Below are 19,684 nucleotides of genomic sequence, written 5' to 3' on the forward strand. Positions count from 1 at the left end.
TTAATATTTTTTTACGTAAAAATTAACTGTTTTAAAAATGACAAAAAAATAATTCTAAAAGGGGAATAATATATATATTTAAAAAAAAGTTTTTTCCTAGTGATCTTCATTTCGACTATTGAACTGTTTTCAAAAAATCAGAAAATTCTTAAATGGAAAGAAAATATTTTTTAAAGTATTAAATTTTGAAAGATATAAGCAGATATTTTATATTTGTTCTGACACTGAAAAAAGTATGGTCAAAACTACCAGAATATGATAAAATTTACCTTGTTTCTGGTTCAATAAGAACATCAAAAAGTTAAATAATTTTCACCGAAGTGCTTTGGTAATGATTTTGGAAAACTTAACAATAAAATATGGCTGTATAATGACGAATGAAATTTGGTAAATATTCTCAAATTTGGTAATTTTTCCATGTTACATTAAACTATATCATAAAAACCATTTATTCAATTAAATTTACATTTTAATTTTGCATATTTTTACTTAATGAGTGGTAATAAGAAGTATAATCCGGTAAATTTTTATCATATGCACAAAAACATTACCACATCTATGGTTTAATTGTCGTATAGTTTAGTTTTATTAACCAGAATTGTGTTGTTTGTCATTACAGTATATTAATGTTATCTGAATTTCTTTCGCAGTAATATTCCGAATTACAAAAGAATTGAAAGCAATTTGTAAAATTAATGGGGAAAGGATTATTATTCATCCATGTCTGTAGTTAAAATTTGTTTTCATAATAAAAATTCATTTCAGTTACTATTGAAATAATAAGTTCAAAAATACAAATAATTTATTTAAAAAAAGTATATGCTTCGACATACCATTTGTTTCCATAGTTCGAAAACTAGATTCAATAAAAAAAATTAATTATAAAACTATTTTTTAAAGAATTGTTAGTTGCCCGAAATCCATTAAGCACATTTTTTTTCATTTCATTTTCTTTTATTTCACGTGACATAATTGATAGTATGCATTTCAGTGTTTCGACCTTTAAAAACAAACAAATTTAATATAAATTGGTCGACTCATAAATAGAGCAGTAAAGTTATCAAAATCTATCCTATGGCAGAAATGCTTGAAAAGACGTTTATGACACAATACGCAGTAACTTTTAATCAACAATTATACCAATTACAATAGTTATTAACTATTATTTACACATTTACTTTTTACTCATAAAGGAAAGGATTAGTCATTTTCTGGCAGTTTAGATTATGTTAAAAAAATAATATTTAAAATTTTTCCCTTATATTTAAATTTTTAAGCAAATTAAAATAGTTTAAGGTATTTTTCTAATATATGCAAAAATATGACAAACTGTAATTTTCGAAAAATGTAACTTATGAAATTTGAAGACGTAATTTATAAAATAGAAGGAAACAAAATAGCAAAACTAACTTGTTTCACTGCATCCTGTCACTCACTTAATTGTGTAAGCTAAAATCTGATTTCTTAAACCAAACTAGTTATAATAATTAGCTTCAAACTTCAGTAAGGAAGTTAATTCTCTTCTTAACTATTTCAAATTAGTTTGTGGTTATTATTTATTTTTAGTGCGATATTTAGCTAGCTTAGATAAGACCAATACAAATAAGCATAATAAGTATTGAATCCGTGATGTTTTGCACAACCACATATTTCTGGTTATTTTCAAACAAATATAATTCTTTTTAAAGATTATTAGACTATAAATCATCTTTTTTTGCTTTTTTAACAATAAAACGTACAATACATCACAGAAAAATATGACTGTCTATCTTTATTTTTAGTGCGATATTTAGCTAGCTTAGATAAGACCAATACAAATAAGCATAATAAGTATTGAATCCGTGATGTTTCGCGCAACCACATATTTCTGGTTATTTTCAAACAAATATAATTCTTTTTAAAGATTATTAGACTATAAATCATCTTTTTTTGCTTTTTTAACAATAAAACGTACAATACATCACAGAAAAATATGACTGTCTATCTTTATTTTTAGTGCGATATTTAGCTAGCTTAGATAAGACCAATACAAATAAGCATAATAAGTATTGAATCCGTGATGTTTCGCGCAACCACATATTTCTGGTTATTTTCAAACAAATATAATTCTTTTTAAAGATTATTAGACTATAAATCATCTTTTTTGCTTTTTTAACAATAAAACGTACAATACATCACAGAAAAATATGACTGTCTATCTTTATTTTTAGTGCGATATATAGCTAGCTTAGATAAGACCAATACAAATAAGCATAATAAGTATTGAATCCGTGATGTTTTGCACAACTACATATTTCTGGTTATTTTCAAACAAATATAATTCATTTTAAAGATTATTAGACTATAAATCATGTTTTTTTGATTTTTTAACAATAAAACGTACAATGCATCACAGAAAAATATGACTGTCTACCTTTATTTTTAGTGCGATATATAGCTAGCTTAGATAAGACCAATACAAATAAGCATAATAAATATTGAATCCGTGATGTTTTGCACAACCACATATTTCTGGTTATTTTCAAACAAATATAATTCTTTTTAAAGATTATTAGACTATAAATCATCTTTTTTTGCTTTTTTAACAATAAAACGTACAATACATCACAGAAAAATATGACTGTCTACCTTTATTTTCAGTGCGATATATAGCTAGCTTAGATAAGACCAATACAAATAAGCATAATAAGTATTGAATCCGTGATGTTTTGCGCAACCACACATTTCTGATTATTTTCAAACAAATATAATTGTTTGTAAAGATTATTAGACTATAAATTCTGTTTTTTTTTGGGGGGGGGTTGACAATAAAACATACAATACATGACAGAAAAATATAACTGTCTCTCCTGATTTTTTGTGTGATATTTAGCTAGCTTAGATAAGCATAATAAGTATTGAATCCGTGATGTTTTGCGCAACCACATGTCTCTGGTTATTTTCAAACAAATAAAATTCTTTTTAAAGATTATAAAATTATAAATCGGGTTTGGGTTTTTTTAATCAATAAAATAAACAATACATCAGAGAAAAATATAACTGTCTATCAGCACAAGTAAGTTTTTAGTAAATATAAAAATATTAAAAAAAATTTTATTTAATTATTAACATTTTTTACTTATTTTTATGCAGTCTAACCCCGCTATAATGAACCCTTGATATAGTGAACACTCGGTTGTAGTAAACGTTTTCAGTGCTTCCATCCGAACTGTTATGTAACTAATGCTATTTTATACACTCATAGTAAACAGGTGAGACGCCCGGTGGCTGAGCGGTAGCGCTGCGCACTGTCGTGCCACAGGTCCCTGGTTCGATCCTCGGGCCGGGCAAGGTTGACTCTGCCCTTCATCCCATCAGTGGGTCGATAAATGAGTACCAACCATGCTTGGGAACTAAACACTGGGGGTTCCGCGTTTAGCTGACCACCTGACCGGAACATCTGCTCCTGCAACCCAGAGCCCAAGGTCAAGGAAACTGAGATGGGCACAGTAGGCCTTGGCCCTCTATGGGCTGTCACGCCACTAAGTTTAGTAAACAGGTGAGATATTGATCATCCCTTTATCGTGAACTCAAATTTTATTTTCTCAGTTAATTAAATAAATTATAAAAACATTTTTAGTTTATGTGATAAGTTCAAAAATATATAAATATGACTTTTAATTAAAAATGAAGTAATACACATTATAGAGGAGTGTTACGTTAAAAAATTTCGCTCAACTGAGTAATGCAAGTGGTTCTAAAACCAAGGCACACTAGGATAAAAAAAATTTGTTGCACAGAAACCCCAATTTTCAATTGCAACTTCACTCAAAAATAATGAAAATAAAAACGATAAAAATCTAAAAAATTCTAAAAATGACGAAAATCGAAATGATGCACTTCGGAAAAATTAGCTACAAAGAGACTAATTCGTCGTTATAGGAAGGAATCAGCTGTAAAGAAACTTCTTTGTGAAGAAACTCTTTATATTTAGTCAGTGAATAATGTATAATGCAAATTATGTACTATTGCTATCACTATTTGCACCAATACTACCGAATATTTCTTTAAAGATATTGGATATAGTGGAGCGTCATTTATAGTGGAGATAGATCTGGTTCACTATAGCGGGGTCTGACTGTATTAACTTAAATCGATATAAAAATATTCGAATTTAATAAACTATGGCAATTTAAGAATGCTATGATTTAAATACAGCCACTTTTAAATTAGCATCTATACTTAGCAATTAAAATTTCTTAATTTGTGGTTGTAATTTTAGATAACATTCTTTTGAAATACCTTACACATTCAAACATAATACCTTCACATACCTTCACATACCTTCACATTTAAGATCTGTTTCAAGTGATATCTTGAATTAATTGCATAAATCTAAATTGAGGCGAAGTTTTTTTTTATTTTATTAAATTACTTCAGAGACAATTAATTTGACACTAAAATAGGTATAATCTTTTTTTATTCATTTTACTGAAAAGATGGCAATAGAATAGTTTTGTACTATTTTTTTTTTGACGTCTTGCGTTGCTGATTGCGAAAGCAAAATAAAAATAACTGACAACAATCCGAATTTTAAACATAGACTTTATTTCATTTGATATTTTACCACATATGGTAATTTTAAAGGATGAATTTTTGTCATTCGAAAACCTAAAAAACATGTCATTTAAAAATCTGAAGTCATTTTGGGACCTAAACTTGCTTCCATTATTCACAAAAATGACTTTAATGGCAAAAATGAACGTTGAAAAATAACCGTTGCGTTTTGAGGATTAATAGTTTTGATAAGTTCTCTCTGAGAGTTATTGCACAGTGAAGATCGGCCGTCATGCAGTCTTTTTCTTCGGTGCGCTAATTCTTTTTTTCACGGAATCAGCTTTTATGTACAAATCCCATTATTTTCTTGTCATCTTCATCTTAGAAAAACAGTTGTATTTTTTTGTGATTTAGTTTTTCTTAAAAACTTACATCAGGATTTTTGAGGAAAATATACCGTAATGTACACCTCCAATGTTTGAAACATATTTCAAATACGCTGAGAATAAAATTCTTGGTCAAACTACCAGAATATGATGAAATTTGTTGTGTTTCTGTCCCTATGGGAATACCAAATCCATGGTAATCCGCTTTTGTCATTTCTATTCAATCCTCGTAGCTAAAAGAGTTCAAAAGTGTGAAAAGGTACCACAGCCACAAAATAAAATACACAGAAGAAAGTACTACCGTTAACAGCTTTTATAGAAATTCAAATATATAATTCCAATCATATCAGGAAATTTTAACACTTTTATCCTCCTTAAATTGAACCTACATCTTTCACTATGGTACTTTCATTATGGTACAAGTTTGATAATTAGATTTTCTTTCTTTTTTCTTTCAAATCTTTAGATAAACTCAATAAGACTTTTCATTTTTTTCCTTCTTTTCTCCAAGCTTTTGACATGTGTCTAAGTCATTATGGACCCTTTACCATATAGCCCAAAGCTTGGCTACTGGTTCGGCTCCAATAAGACTAGTCCATTTTTTTAAACTTTTTGTCTGATTTCATAAAACTAATAGTTTTTTAATAAAGTTTTGACGCTGATTCTGAAAAGGACTGCCGTTATTGTCAATCACATCAGAGTTTAGCAATAAATAGTTATTTTAATATTTTAATCAATGTAATCAAGAATCAACAATCGTTTAATAACATAAAATTTTAAAATTAGATACCAATTTTTATACATTTTTTACCTCCAATCGAATTAAACTAATCACAAGCTGATAAGAGCACATTTGTTTTAAAGTTGTGAGTAATTTCAAAAAAGGAAAATGTCTAAGAGAGAATGATTTGAAATAATGCTTTTAAAAGAGGTTGAGTAAAATATATCCCATGTAACTTATAAAACCGAGCAGAACAAAATTAATTGTTAGTTGCTACAATCATTTGTTTAAATATGAAAACATATCTCACAGGGTGAAATTTTTAAAAAAAAAAGTGTATAACTTTCAAACAATAAATGCTTCTACTTGCAATTGATTTTATTCGATTCAGCATTAAAATTAAATAAGAAACAATGCTGACTAATTTATAAAAAATTTAAGATTTCAGACATTTGCTAATTTCTTAAGTAGTAAACCATAAGCAGCTGTATAAAAGTGCTCATAACCTTGAAACAAATTATCATATCAACTTGAAATCTTGTTTTCCTTTAGTTCTGCTTAATATTCTAATAAGTAATAACAATCTGCTGAGTAAATAATTTACACGGGTAAATTGCGAAAAAATAACATGTAGTGAAAAATAGCAGTTCTGTGATCAAAAGCAAGCTATTAGTTTTCAGTTATCAAATACCAGGCAAACTATTGATATCAACAATTACATAAATTCAGTAATTTATTAAGTCAGATTATTTTTTTCTTTTTAGTATAAATTCTGAACTATTTTCCAGGGGAAGTTTGCTAGCTAGCCATTTCTTCCTCGTTACTGCACATGTGCTATATACAGCCTAGGTCATCTCAGCAATATTGGGGTACTACTTGTACAATATCAGGGTATAAGCTCTGTAAATGGATAAATATATATATATTTTACGAAAGAAAATCGCATGATCGTTAACCAGATTTAAAATGCGGTGTTATTATGCATATTTTTCACTGATAAACAACAATATAAAATTTGCATATAAATACAGATATCGAAGCAAATGATCAGCTACAGTTGTAGAATTTCAAAGCAAAACTGCTATTTTAAAATCTTTCAATTTTTAATGATTTATAAGAAAAATTATGAACATTTTATTCAATTAGACAGCTTGCATACTGCTACGTTAAAACATATACATTTAAGTAAAATAAAAAAAAAATTGTGTTTGATTAAATGTCAAACAATAAAATATACTGTGCGTAACTTATTGTAATGATTCGCTAGGAACGTTATCCTAAACAGCGACAAGAAATATTCCAATTTTTCTCTCCTATTGCTAAGCCTACAACAATAGACTCTAAAAATATCCTCCGACTGAAACATTAATTAAGATCAGGACGCGTCTTTGAAACAAAAATAATAAATATTTAAGTTTGAAAATTGAAGCATATTTGGTTAAAAGTGATGAAACTTAATAAATAAATGTCAAACACACTTACCGAATTTGACTTAGACTTTCAACTGTCAACATACAAGTCATTCACCGGCTCGCACGGAACTCTAGGAAGTGAGTTAGTTAATATGAAGAGTACTTTAAACAAGCACAAAATGTGCTTAGGTATGGATAAAATGACTTCATACAACTCGATAAACACTTCACTCTCTTTCGCTGAAATAAGGTAGATTTTAGATTTTTTTATACCTCATAAATGCCTCTTTTCTTATAAGTGTCAGAAGAACAACCTGGTATACCTTAGAAATCCCTTCCTCAGTCTAGTTGGTATGAAGTTAACTTTAAACAGCTTTAAAATAAGCTTGGGTGTAAATAAAATCATTTCATGCACCTCACTAAACAAATGACTCTCTTTAGTTGAAATAGGGTAATTTTTTTGTACCTCATAAATACCTTTTCTGTAACAAGTGTCAGAAAAACAACCTGATATACCTTAGAAATCACCTCATCAGTCTGGTTGATATGAAGTTAATTTTAAAACAACCTCAAAATGAGCTGAAGTGTAAGTAAAACAACCTCGTACACCTCAGTTACAAACTTTATGAGGTATAATTTTTATGATTGTTTTCTAACCAACCTCAAATATAACTCATATATGCCTGAAAATAACCTCAACGCCTCAAAAATACCTAAAATTTACGTAAGAGAAGTGTATTTCATCATCATCTTACATTTTGTATGGACTTTAACGATTACAATTTTCCTCTTATTATTAATTTTTTTTCTTCGCCTGTATTTGAATAGGGTCTCAACTCGAGAAAAAGTGAAGTGATAATGCCTGACCTTGTGATTTCAATTAGATTTAATCGGTTGCCTATAAGTTACTGCACGCATGTACGCCGAACCTGATTGGCTTCTGATTTAAAGAACGGCAGGATTTTTCTACGATGACGTCACTGGCAGGTATCCAATTTTAAAATGATATGCCCCCAAAATCAAGTTCCAAATATGTATGTTTCCAAAATTTGCCTGCATAAATTTGGGGGAAAGTATGATTTTTTTTTTAATTGAAAATGAAATACAAAAAAAATATGCAGTTTCAAGTTTTTAAAAATAAATCACAAAAATGCGGATAGCATTTTTTTTAAGTTATAACTTTGTTTAGGTATTAATTTCGGAAATTAACGATCTGCGTTAAATATATACATTTTACGTAAAACATTCTGCGAAATATAAAATGAATGTTGATTTAGTTATTGAAAAAGACTTATCAATCTTTAAAAAAAATATTTTTGATTCTAAGTAAAATGCTTGTTTAGGAAAAATATAAAAGAAATTAAGTTCTTAAAACAACATTGATAAAAAGATTAATTGTTCTAACTTTTTGTTTCATCAATGTTTGTAAGTGCTTGAATAAATATTAGTTACAAATATTTGATTCAATCATTTTAAGGAACATTTTCATAGATAATAAGTATAATTGGAGTCGACAAAAATTAATCAGCTGATGATACAGTATTTATTATTTAATATACAAAGATATTATCCCAGGAAATGAAAGAATTTCATTCACGCTGTATGCATAAATTATTTGCACAAATTATAAAAAAAGGATGATTAAACCGTTTTAAAAAGATTCAATGAGAATAAGATAATTAAAAAAAACATTACATTATGCAGTTTTTATAACCTGAAATCTAAAAATCTTGTTAGTATAAAGCAAATTAAAAAATTCATTTGGAACGTTTAGCAAAATTCTTTGACTCATTAAATGGCTTGCGAATAAAAGAAAATTTAAAACTTTAAAGTACATAAAGTTTTTTCGAAATGTCTTGCACTTTTAATTCATAAAACTAAACGAAATCTTTGTTATTACTTCCTATTCAAATATAGTTAACAATAGTTAAACCAAAATGTAACTAGCATTTACTGGGCTACTTAGACTTAATTATTTTCTATTTTTAGTTACTTAGCTATTCGCAGATATTTGATAAGCTTAACTAATTTATTTTTTAATATTTCTCAAGCGGAATGGAAACAGTCGTTATGGAGTTCTCTATTATTATTCTTTAATTAAAAATCTTTGTTAGCAGTCAACTTTCATGTAGAAGATGTGTAGCATCAAATCTATTTAGTTGACACTAAAAGCAATATAAATATGTTTTCCAATTAAAAATGTTTAGAAAATATTTTTTTTTTGTACTTTGTGGTTTTGAAAAAAAATTATTAATCAAAAATATTTTCCTTCGTTTTAAAAGCATCTTTTCTTTTTTATCATTTTAAGACCATCATTTTAAATACAATTTAATTAAAACTGAGATAAAAACTGAATTAAGTAGCCCTAATTAAGCACTTTAAAGCTCAAAATTAATTCTTGATGCAAACATTTTAAATTTTTTAATTAATAAGATTAATCAGAATCATTTTGTTAAAATCCTCTACTTTTAACATTCCATTAGAAAGAGTTAAAGGTAACTTTCGAATCATTATACGGGAAACAACTCGATAAATTTACACTTGGAAAAAAATGAGTTTAATAGTACCTGCCCTCTGGGTTTCTTCTGAATCTTACTTTTAATATCTTACATCTAATTTCCTACTTCTAATTTCTTACTTCGAATTTCCTACTTCTTCTATGTAGCTAATTAACTTTGAAAATTTTTTAACAATATCTGTCTCATAAAATCATCAATGCTTTTTTTCACTTTTACATTAACATTATAATTAAATTTATATGTGCTGAGTGCCGACCAGCCTGTGTAGGGAGCAGAGAACTGTCCTTGCATCAGAAAGGTTCTGGGTTCGAATCCCGGGCAAAGCATGGATGTTTCTTTCTCTTTATCTGTGTTCTATGTTCTTTCTCCTTTGTGTGTGAATGTGACCCGCCCTATAAACGAGTTGTGGTAGTACGACGTGGGCGAAGCTGCTCCACCGCCGTGGCTTCGCCACAGGTGCCTACTGGGTAACGAAAAGAGAGTTAGCAATTCTGGCACTTTCTGCGGCCAATGGACAATAGTTCCAAGTGCCCGCCATTAAAAAAAATTTATATATATATATATATATATATATATATATATATATCTTTATATATATATTTCGTCTGTTCGTGTGTATGTCACTGAACTCCTCCTAAACGGCTGGACGGATTTAAATGCAATTTTCTGTGTACCCTCAGAAGGATTCGAGAATGGTTTAGATTCACAATAGAACATTCTGCCACAAACCGTTCCAGCGGTATCAGCGAAAATCGAAATGGAATTTTCTGATTGGTTAAAAGTTAGCCATTGTTTTAAATTTTGCTGTACACGAATCAGTTTTCAAATATCTTGAAGATAACAACAGTGATATTTTCTATCTTATAGCTCTATTCTTTTAGAAAAGTAAATTACATATACTTTAATATTTAATCATAATTCGGTTCTTTATTTCAGGTGAGCACAAGCACGTAAAATCAATGAGAATAAGTTTCGTAATTATTGGTCGTGTCACGGATTTAGTATTGTGAAAACTGTTTAATAAAAATCAAGGCAAAAGCAAATTTTATTCATCTTGCACGCTTTTAATAATTATTTATATTTAGTATGCAATTTTAACTCAATTTAGTATGCAATTTTTCATTGCTGACAGTTGTCATTTGAAAACTATTAGTTTGTTTATTATTACAAAGTTTGCGAATTTACATTCACTTTAATTATTTCATTTAAAAAATAGGAGTGGACTATATTTGAGGGTGCCCCTTGATTCTCACCAAGTTGTGATAGCGGTTGATCTCCAAGCTGGCCGATGTTGAATCCTAATCGTGATTCTGATTCGTTTAAATTTCAGCGTTATTTTTAAATGTTCAACGGTATATGTAATTTCAGAAGTCCGTTAGTTCTATGTTGGATACCGGCTGGTTAGGTTACTTTTGCTTCTGATCAATAGGATCGAAGGTATGTGGGCAGTCATAAAAAAAGGACTTTAGAAAAAAATGTCACCGCCATTCCGATACCACAGACGCAATTTTCAATTCGTATTTCGCCGAATTTATGTGGCGATGGAGGAACACAGATTCTATTCATGATAAATTTAGACAGTATCTAACTGCTATTAGAGAATTCTGTGCACCTAAAACTGAGGAAATTCAAGCTTAATGAATAAGTGAGATGTTTTTTTTTTCCTTTTCTTTCTGTGCTCACTCCATTAATTTTTATTTCGATTCAAAATGCATTTTATTGGGTTCTTTAATTTTGCTTACATTGGGTTCATTGCAATTTTATAAAGTTTTGGCCGATGTCTTGCTGAAATTTTCCAATGTATTATTAAAATATCATTATGTTTTGGCAGCCATTCCTGTTACCGCGGTGTTCCGCGCAAACAGGAATGGTGATAAACATAAGTTACCAATTTCGTCAAGGGGCACCCACAAGTATATTTTTACCAAAAATAGATTTTTGTTTTAAATTTTAACATTATTATATTTCTTATTTAATTTATTTCATTTTTATTGCTTTTTTATTATTTAAAATAAATACGTGAATTTTCGAATTAGCAAATTTGCGACCACTGTCAGCTTCTACATTTCTTTTTGTTTGAAAGAGAATATTTGCAAAAATATGCCGCCTAAACGAATCGCTCTTAGTCGATCAACATCTCAAGCACGCAAGAAGAGAACTAACCGTGTTTCAGAAAAATCGGAGCAACGGGAAGAAATACTTGAAACTAATCGAGAACACAATGCTTTAGCCCATTCCTTAGAAACGTCTGAGAAACAGGAAAGAAGACTGTTAACAAATCAACTACGCACTTATCAAGCCCGTTCGTCGGAAACATCAGAGCAACGGGATGCAAGAATAAAAATCAATCAAGAACGCACTTCGCTATTTAGACGCTGCCAATACTCTGATTTGAATCTCAGTGCATTTCACTATGATCTGACAACCAACTATAGTCTTTTACCCAAGCGTCATCATCGAAAAAATGGATCAATTATGTATGTTTTGTAGTGCTCTCAAATTTAAGAATGAAACAGCTGGAATTTGCTGTTCTGGAGGCTAAGTGTAACTACCAGATTTAACGTCGCCAGCCGAGCCATTATCAACGTTGTTATCGGGTCAAGCAAATCAATAGAAACTTTTCTTGGCGAATATAGGTCAGTACATTCGTGTTTCCAAATGACTTCATTCGGTGCTGCTACAAGTATCGGTGCGCATATGGACAGCTAGAGTTATTTATTACATTCACATGCAATCCTGCTTGAGCTAAAATTAAAGAGCTTTAGTAACTTAGGCAAACATCATCGGATCTTCATGATGCATTATCACACGTGAGTTAAAACAAATATTAAGCTCTAAACTTGGTTTTATTGCGAAAAGTCATGTTTTTAGAGAGACACGGTGTTTGATGCATTCTATTGAACGGCAGAAAAAGAGAATTGCCACATGATTTGGCTTATTGAAAAACTCACACCAGGACAAATTGGTCAGCTCATATCAGCAGAAATATTCATGACGCCATTGATCCAGAATTATTTCAGATCATCATCCAAAATATGTTTCATGGTCGGTGTGCATCACCATACATGTCTGTTTGAAAATGCACTAACGATATCCTAGAGAATTAACTGTTGAGACTATCACTGGTTTTTTCACCATTAAATAAAATTCTCTATTCAAATCATAATCACAAATCTCATTTACACACTTAAATACAAAATTTAAATTCAAACTGAAAGCCTTGCAACGCACGCAGGGTACAGCTAGTATATATATATATATATATATTTCTGTGCGTGTGTTTGTCACTGAACTCCTCCTAAACGGCTGGACCGATTTAAATGAAATTTTCTGAGTACCTTCAGAAGGATTCGAGAATGGTTTTGATTCACAATTCGGTCCAATTTCAATTGTTTTTTTAATTAATTTTTTATTGAGTGGGAAAAATTCTACTTCTTAAAAGTTATACTTCTTATGCGACTTCCAACAAGAAAGCGTTAAACGTTTAACGCTGCATTTTTATTGGCCGGGAAATCACGTGGTTGGATCCAGTTTTCCCTCATTCTTTTCCATATTGTTTTGGTTCTCACTAGCATAAAAATAATAAAAGTCATAAAACTTTTATTTTTCTGTAAATATTTTCTTAGTTTGTTTTAATACACATATAATTTAATAGGGAGCAGGAAAAAGAGTCGTTGAATAGAATTTGTAATTTCGTGTTATTATTGTGTTTGAAGAGTTTTGAAGTGTGCACTTTAAAAATGTAAAAAACTACACATTTTGTAGATTCAGTGTGGAATTGAAGTGAGTATTTTGTATAATTTTAGATGGAATTTATACGTGCGTTGGTTAACAACCACTCTAACCTATAAATTTATTTGTGAAGCTAATTGATTTCATATAAAACTTTTTCAATTGTTTTTATTTAAAATTTCTTATTTGAAATATTAAATAAAAAAAAAGCAAAAATAAATAAAATTACACATTTTTTATCTGAAATTTGGTACAATAAATCTTTTCAGTCCTGTTCCTTAATTAAAATATCATTTTCAATTAATTACTCATATTTATGTACTATTTTACAGTATTTTGTTTTACAAAGAAATGCCACGTCTTCGTGGAAGAGCAAGAAATATTGGTCGACGTACTCGAAACGCACAATTGGTCTATGATCGTCGATTGAATAGAACAGTTGAAGAACACTTGACGGATAATGTGAATTCAAGAAATCAAGTTGCATCTTCACGTGAAAATGAAAATTCAGAGCAACGCAATCAACGTCTTCGTGCAAATGCATTAAGACAACGAGAGACACGCCTGAGCGACCAACGAAAACAGAGAACGTAACCAACGGCGAATGCAAGATAATCGAGCATTTATACGAACATCACTGAAATAGACTATTCGTCACATGCATTAACCATAATCGGTAGTATGGACAACGAGTGTCAATACTGTCATGCTTTAAAGTACAAAGGTGAATCAGCTGGTTTATGTTGCGCATCTGGAAAAATTTCACTTCCACCGTTAAATCCACCATAGGAACCTTTGAAAATATTATTAGCTGGAACCGCATCTCAATCGAAATTGTTTTTGTGGAAAATTTGCAAATTCAATTCTTGCTTTCAAATGACATCATTTGGAGCAACAAAAATTGTTCATAATGAGGATGGTCGTAATTTTGAATCTACATTTAAGATTCAAGGTCAAGTGTACCACCAAATTGGTTCATTGCTTCCAATGCCTAATATCGATCCAAAATTCTTACAAATTTACTTTATGGGCGATGAGGAGTAACAAACTCATACACGATGTGTATACAACCATATAGAGCAGATGGAGGAACGAGAAATTGTAGACATTTTGGAAATGTTCTTGCAAAACCATAACCAATTGATACGATTGTTCAAGACTCTCTCCAACAGATTGCAAAACGACAACTACGCCATTGTTATTAAAGCAGACAATGTGCCCCATGGAGAACACACAGGCACAAATAATGTTCCAACCGTTAATGAAGTTGCAGTTGTTATGGCTGGTGACCCATGTGAACGTCGAGATATTCGCATACAACGCAGAAATAATACAATACAAATAATTCAAGACAATCATCGTTCTTACGACGCACTGCAATATCCGTTGATATTTTGGGAAGGAGAAGATGGATATCATTTAAAAGGAGTCCAACAACAGGCACAACTTATAGATTATTTTATAATTTTTTTTGAACCAATTATTTCTGTTTATCTTATAAATAGTTTTATTTACAGGTGAAGAACTAATCAAGAAAGTTAGTGCGATGAACTTCTACGCATACCGGTTGATGATTCGTGAAAATGAAGAAAATAACATTCTCCGATGCAGACAGCTATTTCATCAGTACATTGTTGATATGTATGTAAAAATCGAAAGTGAGAGATTGCGTTATATAAAATTTAATCAAGCGAAACTTCGCTCTGAGGAGTACATTCATTTGCGTGACGCCATAATCGGTAACGTAGAAGCAACGAATGATATCAACAACATCGGTACCGCATATATTCTTCCATCATCATTGGTAGTCCGCGTCATATGCAAGAATATATTCAAGACGCCATGACTTACGTACGCGCATACGGCCGACCAGATCTTTTTATCACATTTACGTGTAATCCAAACTGGGATTGAAATTAAAAATTTGCTGTTATCAGGTCAAACATCGATGCATCGCCATGATATCATTGCATGTGTGTCCAAACAAAAATTGAAATCTCTGATGAAATTGATTACACATCACTCGGTATTTGATGAAACACGATGTTGGCTTTATTCTGTTGAATGACAAAAACGAGGTTTACCTCATGCGCATATTTTGATTTGGTTGGTGGACAAAGTACGCCCAGAAGAAATTGACAAAATTATTTCAGTGGAAATTCCAAATCCGAATGTTGATCAAGAATTGTTTGACATTGTAACTACTAATATGATCCATGGTCCATGTGGTTCTCTCAACATCTCACTATGTATGGATAATGGAAAATGTACGAAACGTTTTCCTAAGCCATGTCAAACTGACACTATCACCAATATCGATGGTTATCCATCTTACCGTCGTAGAGATGTAGACTATGGCGGTCAATCATATGAATTGCGTTCATCAAACGGTGTAAGAGTTGACATCGATAATCGCTGGGTGGTTCCATACTCACCATTGCTGTGCAAAACCTATAAAGCACACATAAACGTTGAGTTATGCAGTTCGGTGAAGTCTATCAAGTACATTTGTAAATACGTTCGTAAGGGCAGTGATAAAGCTATATTTGCTGTTCAAAATGTAAATAAGAATGACGAAATAACACATTATCAAATGGGACGATACATAAGTAGTAATGAAGCTATTTGGCGAGTTTTTACATTTCCTATACATGAAAGGGATCCTGCTGTTTTACATTTGGCTGTGCATCTTGAAAATGGACAGCGTGATTATTTCACAGAACAGAATGCACTATAACAAGCTTTAACAGCTCCAAAAACAACTCTTACTGAATTTTTCAACCTTTGTAATCGACAAGATATTGTTGGTGAATTTGCAAAGACATTAATGTACACTGATGCTCCTAAATTTTTTACATGGAATAAACAATCAAAAAGTTGGGAACCATGGAAACGAGGCACTCCAGTCCCAGGATTTGCCGACATAGTTATGACAAATACTTTAGGACGATTATATACAGTTCACCCTAAGCAACGCGAATGCTTTTTTCTACGTTTGTTATTGGTTAACGTTCCTGGACCGACATCCTTCCAATACTTGCGAAAAGTGAACGGTACTTTATACGGCACTTTCTTTGATGCGTGTCGTGAGTTACATTTTTTGGAGGATGATAACCATTGGGACCTCATACTTGCAGATGCAGCACTGAGCTCATCTCACAGCAAATTCGTCAATTATTTTCAATAATATTGACAACGTGTTTTCCGTCTGAAGCATCTGTTCTGTAGAATAAATATAAAGACTCAATGAGTGAGGATATTTTGCATCGGATTAGAATTACTAATCAAAATCTCAGTATTGAATTCTCCGCAGAAATATATAACGAGGCATTAATAATGATTGAGGATATTTGTATTCTTATTTCGAACATGCCGCTCATAAATTTTGGCATGCCAGCGCCAATCCGCCAAGCAGCAGATATCATCAACAGCGAAGTTCAACGTGAACACCAGTTCGGTATGACTTCTCTGGCTACTTTTGTTGCTAACAATGAACGATTGCTTACTGCTGAGCAGCGAAATATATATGATCAAATTAACGTGTCAATTGCAGCACAACAAGGTGGATTTTTTTTTCTGGACGCACCAGGTGGCACTGGTAAAACATTCCTCATCTCACTAATACTTGTGCGCATTCGATCTCAAAATCATATTGCATTGGCAATTGCTTCATCAGGCATTGCAGCAACCTTACTTGATGGTGAACGGACAGCGCATTCAGCACTTAAATTACCTTTGAATATTCATACCAATCCCGAAGCAATGTGTAACATAAAGAAGCATTCAAGCATGGCTGAAGTTTTGAGAAAATGTAAAATTATTATCTGGGATGAATGTACAATGGCCCACAAGCATTCGCTTGAAGCTCTCGACAGGTCCCTAAAAGATATCAAAGATAATACTCAGCTTTTTGGTGTTGCTCTACTGCTGCCGCCAGGTGATTTCAGACAAACATGACCCGTCATTCCACGTGCGACATATGCGGACGAAATAAACGCATGTTTGAAAGAATCTTATGTGTGGCGAAGTGTCAGTAAATTATGCCTTACTCTTAATATGCGTGCTCAACTTCAACATGATCCATTATCGTCAAGATTTTCTGAACAACTGTTAGACATTGGCAATGGTAAAATTCAATTGTATGAAGATACACAATATATTCGACTCCCACAGAATTTTTGCAACATGGTGCCTACCAAAGAGGAGTTAATAAAAAGTATCTTTCCAGATTTGCCACATAATTATATTAATCATGCATGGCTACGTGAGCGAGCTACTTTAGCCGCAAAAAATTTAGATGTTGACGCAATCAATTTTAAAGTACAACAATCATTGCCTGGTAGTGAAATTACATTCAAATCGATTGACACTGTTGTTGATCCTGATGAAGTTGTCAACTATCCTGCCGAGTTTTTAAATTCACTGGATTTACCTGGAATGCCACCCCATAATTTGGGATTGAAGATTGGTTCACCTATAATTTTGTTAGAAATTTGAATGCTCCGAAATTGTGTAATGGCACGCGACTGGTCATAAAAAAAAATCATGGGTAACATTTCGGCAGCCACTATTTTAAGTGGAAAATTTCAAGGTGAAGTTGTACTTCTACCGCGGATCCCAATGATTCCTTCAGATTCGCCTATACCATTCAAACGTTTGCAATTTCCAATCCGCTTAGCATTTGCTGTGACTATTAATAAGTCAAAAGGTCAAGCAATGACAATTTGTGGCTTAGATTTAGAAAACCCGTGCTTTTCTCACGGTCAATTATATGTTGCGTGTTCCAGAGTTGGAAAACTCTCGAATTTGTTTGTGTATGCTCCTGAAGGATTAACCAAAAATATTGTACATCTAATGGCATTACGATAACTTAAGTTTTTTTAATTGAAAAAATATATCTGTTATAAAATAGTTTAAGTTTTCACTTTTTTACCTTTAATTAAAATAAGTTTAAGTTTTGATTTAAAACAACCTCTACATTTAACTTCGCTGATAGTATACGCATACTCACACGCTATCGATTGGTCGAATTGTGATAAGATATATGTAATGACGTTAGATAATATGATAACTTTTTAATAAAAATTTGCATCAAAACGACCCAGATTGTTACAGCTTATTCAAACAAATTTGAAATTTTCCAATTAAAGACGTGTGTACAGGACATCGTCTGTCGGGTCCGCTAGTGTATGTATATATATATATATATATATATATATATATATATATATATATATATATATATATATATATATATATATATATATATATATATATATATATATATATATATATATATTTGCTGAGTTTGTTCCAGATTCCAGCTACCACCTACATTTTTATAGGCCATCAAAAAAATTGCACGTTTATTCAGAGAAAGTACGTTTTTGTGTCTGATTTTGTAACTTAAAGCATCATCTTCACTAATTAACTAGCATATTTGAGTCCTAGTACAAGATAATCCGATCATTTGATAAAAAATTATTTTTTATAGTAATTATTATTATTAATTTTTATTTTATTTTATTTTTTTTTTTTTTGCTCATTGTACATTTTTGCTAAAAATCTTAATTTTTTAGTAGTAAACTAACTCATCTAATTATTTTAAACTTCAATAATTTTCATCAAGACAAAATCAAGTAAGTTGTTACACGTGACTTTACTTCGGAATTAATACATATTTATATCAGTTTACTTTAACAAAGGAGCAGGAAGAACTATAAAGAATTAACAATAAACATTTAAATATGCATAATAAACAGTCAAAATGGGACAAAGAACAATGTCAGTTGAAATGATAGAAAAAATTGTTAATAAATAAGAATTTATTCAATTGTTATTTTACTACATTTAACAAAAGCAGAATAGTTTCCAATGTCCTGAAAAATCCAAATGGTGATCTTGCACTATTTGAACACTATGCTCTTATTATCGGATGGCAGCAACCCAGAGCTGCTGAACACAAAAAAGTCTAATATTTACCACCTCCCACAATAAATGACACCGCAAGATAAGCTAATTAAACCACATTCCATTGTTCATTTGACAAAACACAAGTCAACCACAACCGAGCTTCAATGTCCATTACCTAACTAAAAGCTCAATTTCCAATATAACGTTAGACTTTGTTTTTATGGTTTTGAAGTCATGCTAATTGTAAGTGGTTAAAAAGCATATAGTGTTGAATTCACAGACTTTTTTAAACTGTTTCAGGCCGATTGAGGTAAAGATAAAGTAAACTTTGCAATAACAATGAAGTTTATGGCTAATTGGATAGAAAGACTACTGGTTATTTCACCATAACTTTAGAAAAAAAAAATTCTGACAGTGTACCTTTTTAGACCAATTTTGATAGAATCATCAAATTTCAGATTTTTT

General features: G+C 30.9%; 2 protein-coding genes across 2 annotated transcripts; both read left to right on the top strand.

Moving 5' to 3' along the window:
- Window positions 1-15,515: 15,515 nt before the first annotated feature.
- Window positions 15,516-16,043, top strand: LOC147809419 (uncharacterized). Its single transcript, XM_087162800.1, has one exon. It carries the CDS (start codon window positions 15,516-15,518, stop codon window positions 16,041-16,043), a length of 528 nt encoding a protein of 175 aa, XP_087018926.1.
- A 1,319-nt stretch (window positions 16,044-17,362) lies between these two features.
- Window positions 17,363-17,803, top strand: LOC147809420 (uncharacterized). The gene has a single exon (XM_087162801.1). It carries the CDS (start codon window positions 17,363-17,365, stop codon window positions 17,801-17,803), a length of 441 nt encoding a protein of 146 aa, XP_087018927.1.
- Window positions 17,804-19,684: the final 1,881 nt, after the last annotated feature.

The sequence above is a fragment of the Parasteatoda tepidariorum genome, chromosome 5 (genome assembly GCF_982258835.1).
Source record: "Parasteatoda tepidariorum strain Cologne lab strain chromosome 5, Ptep-v5.0, whole genome shotgun sequence".
In the NCBI taxonomy this organism is placed as follows: domain Eukaryota; kingdom Metazoa; phylum Arthropoda; class Arachnida; order Araneae; family Theridiidae; genus Parasteatoda; species Parasteatoda tepidariorum.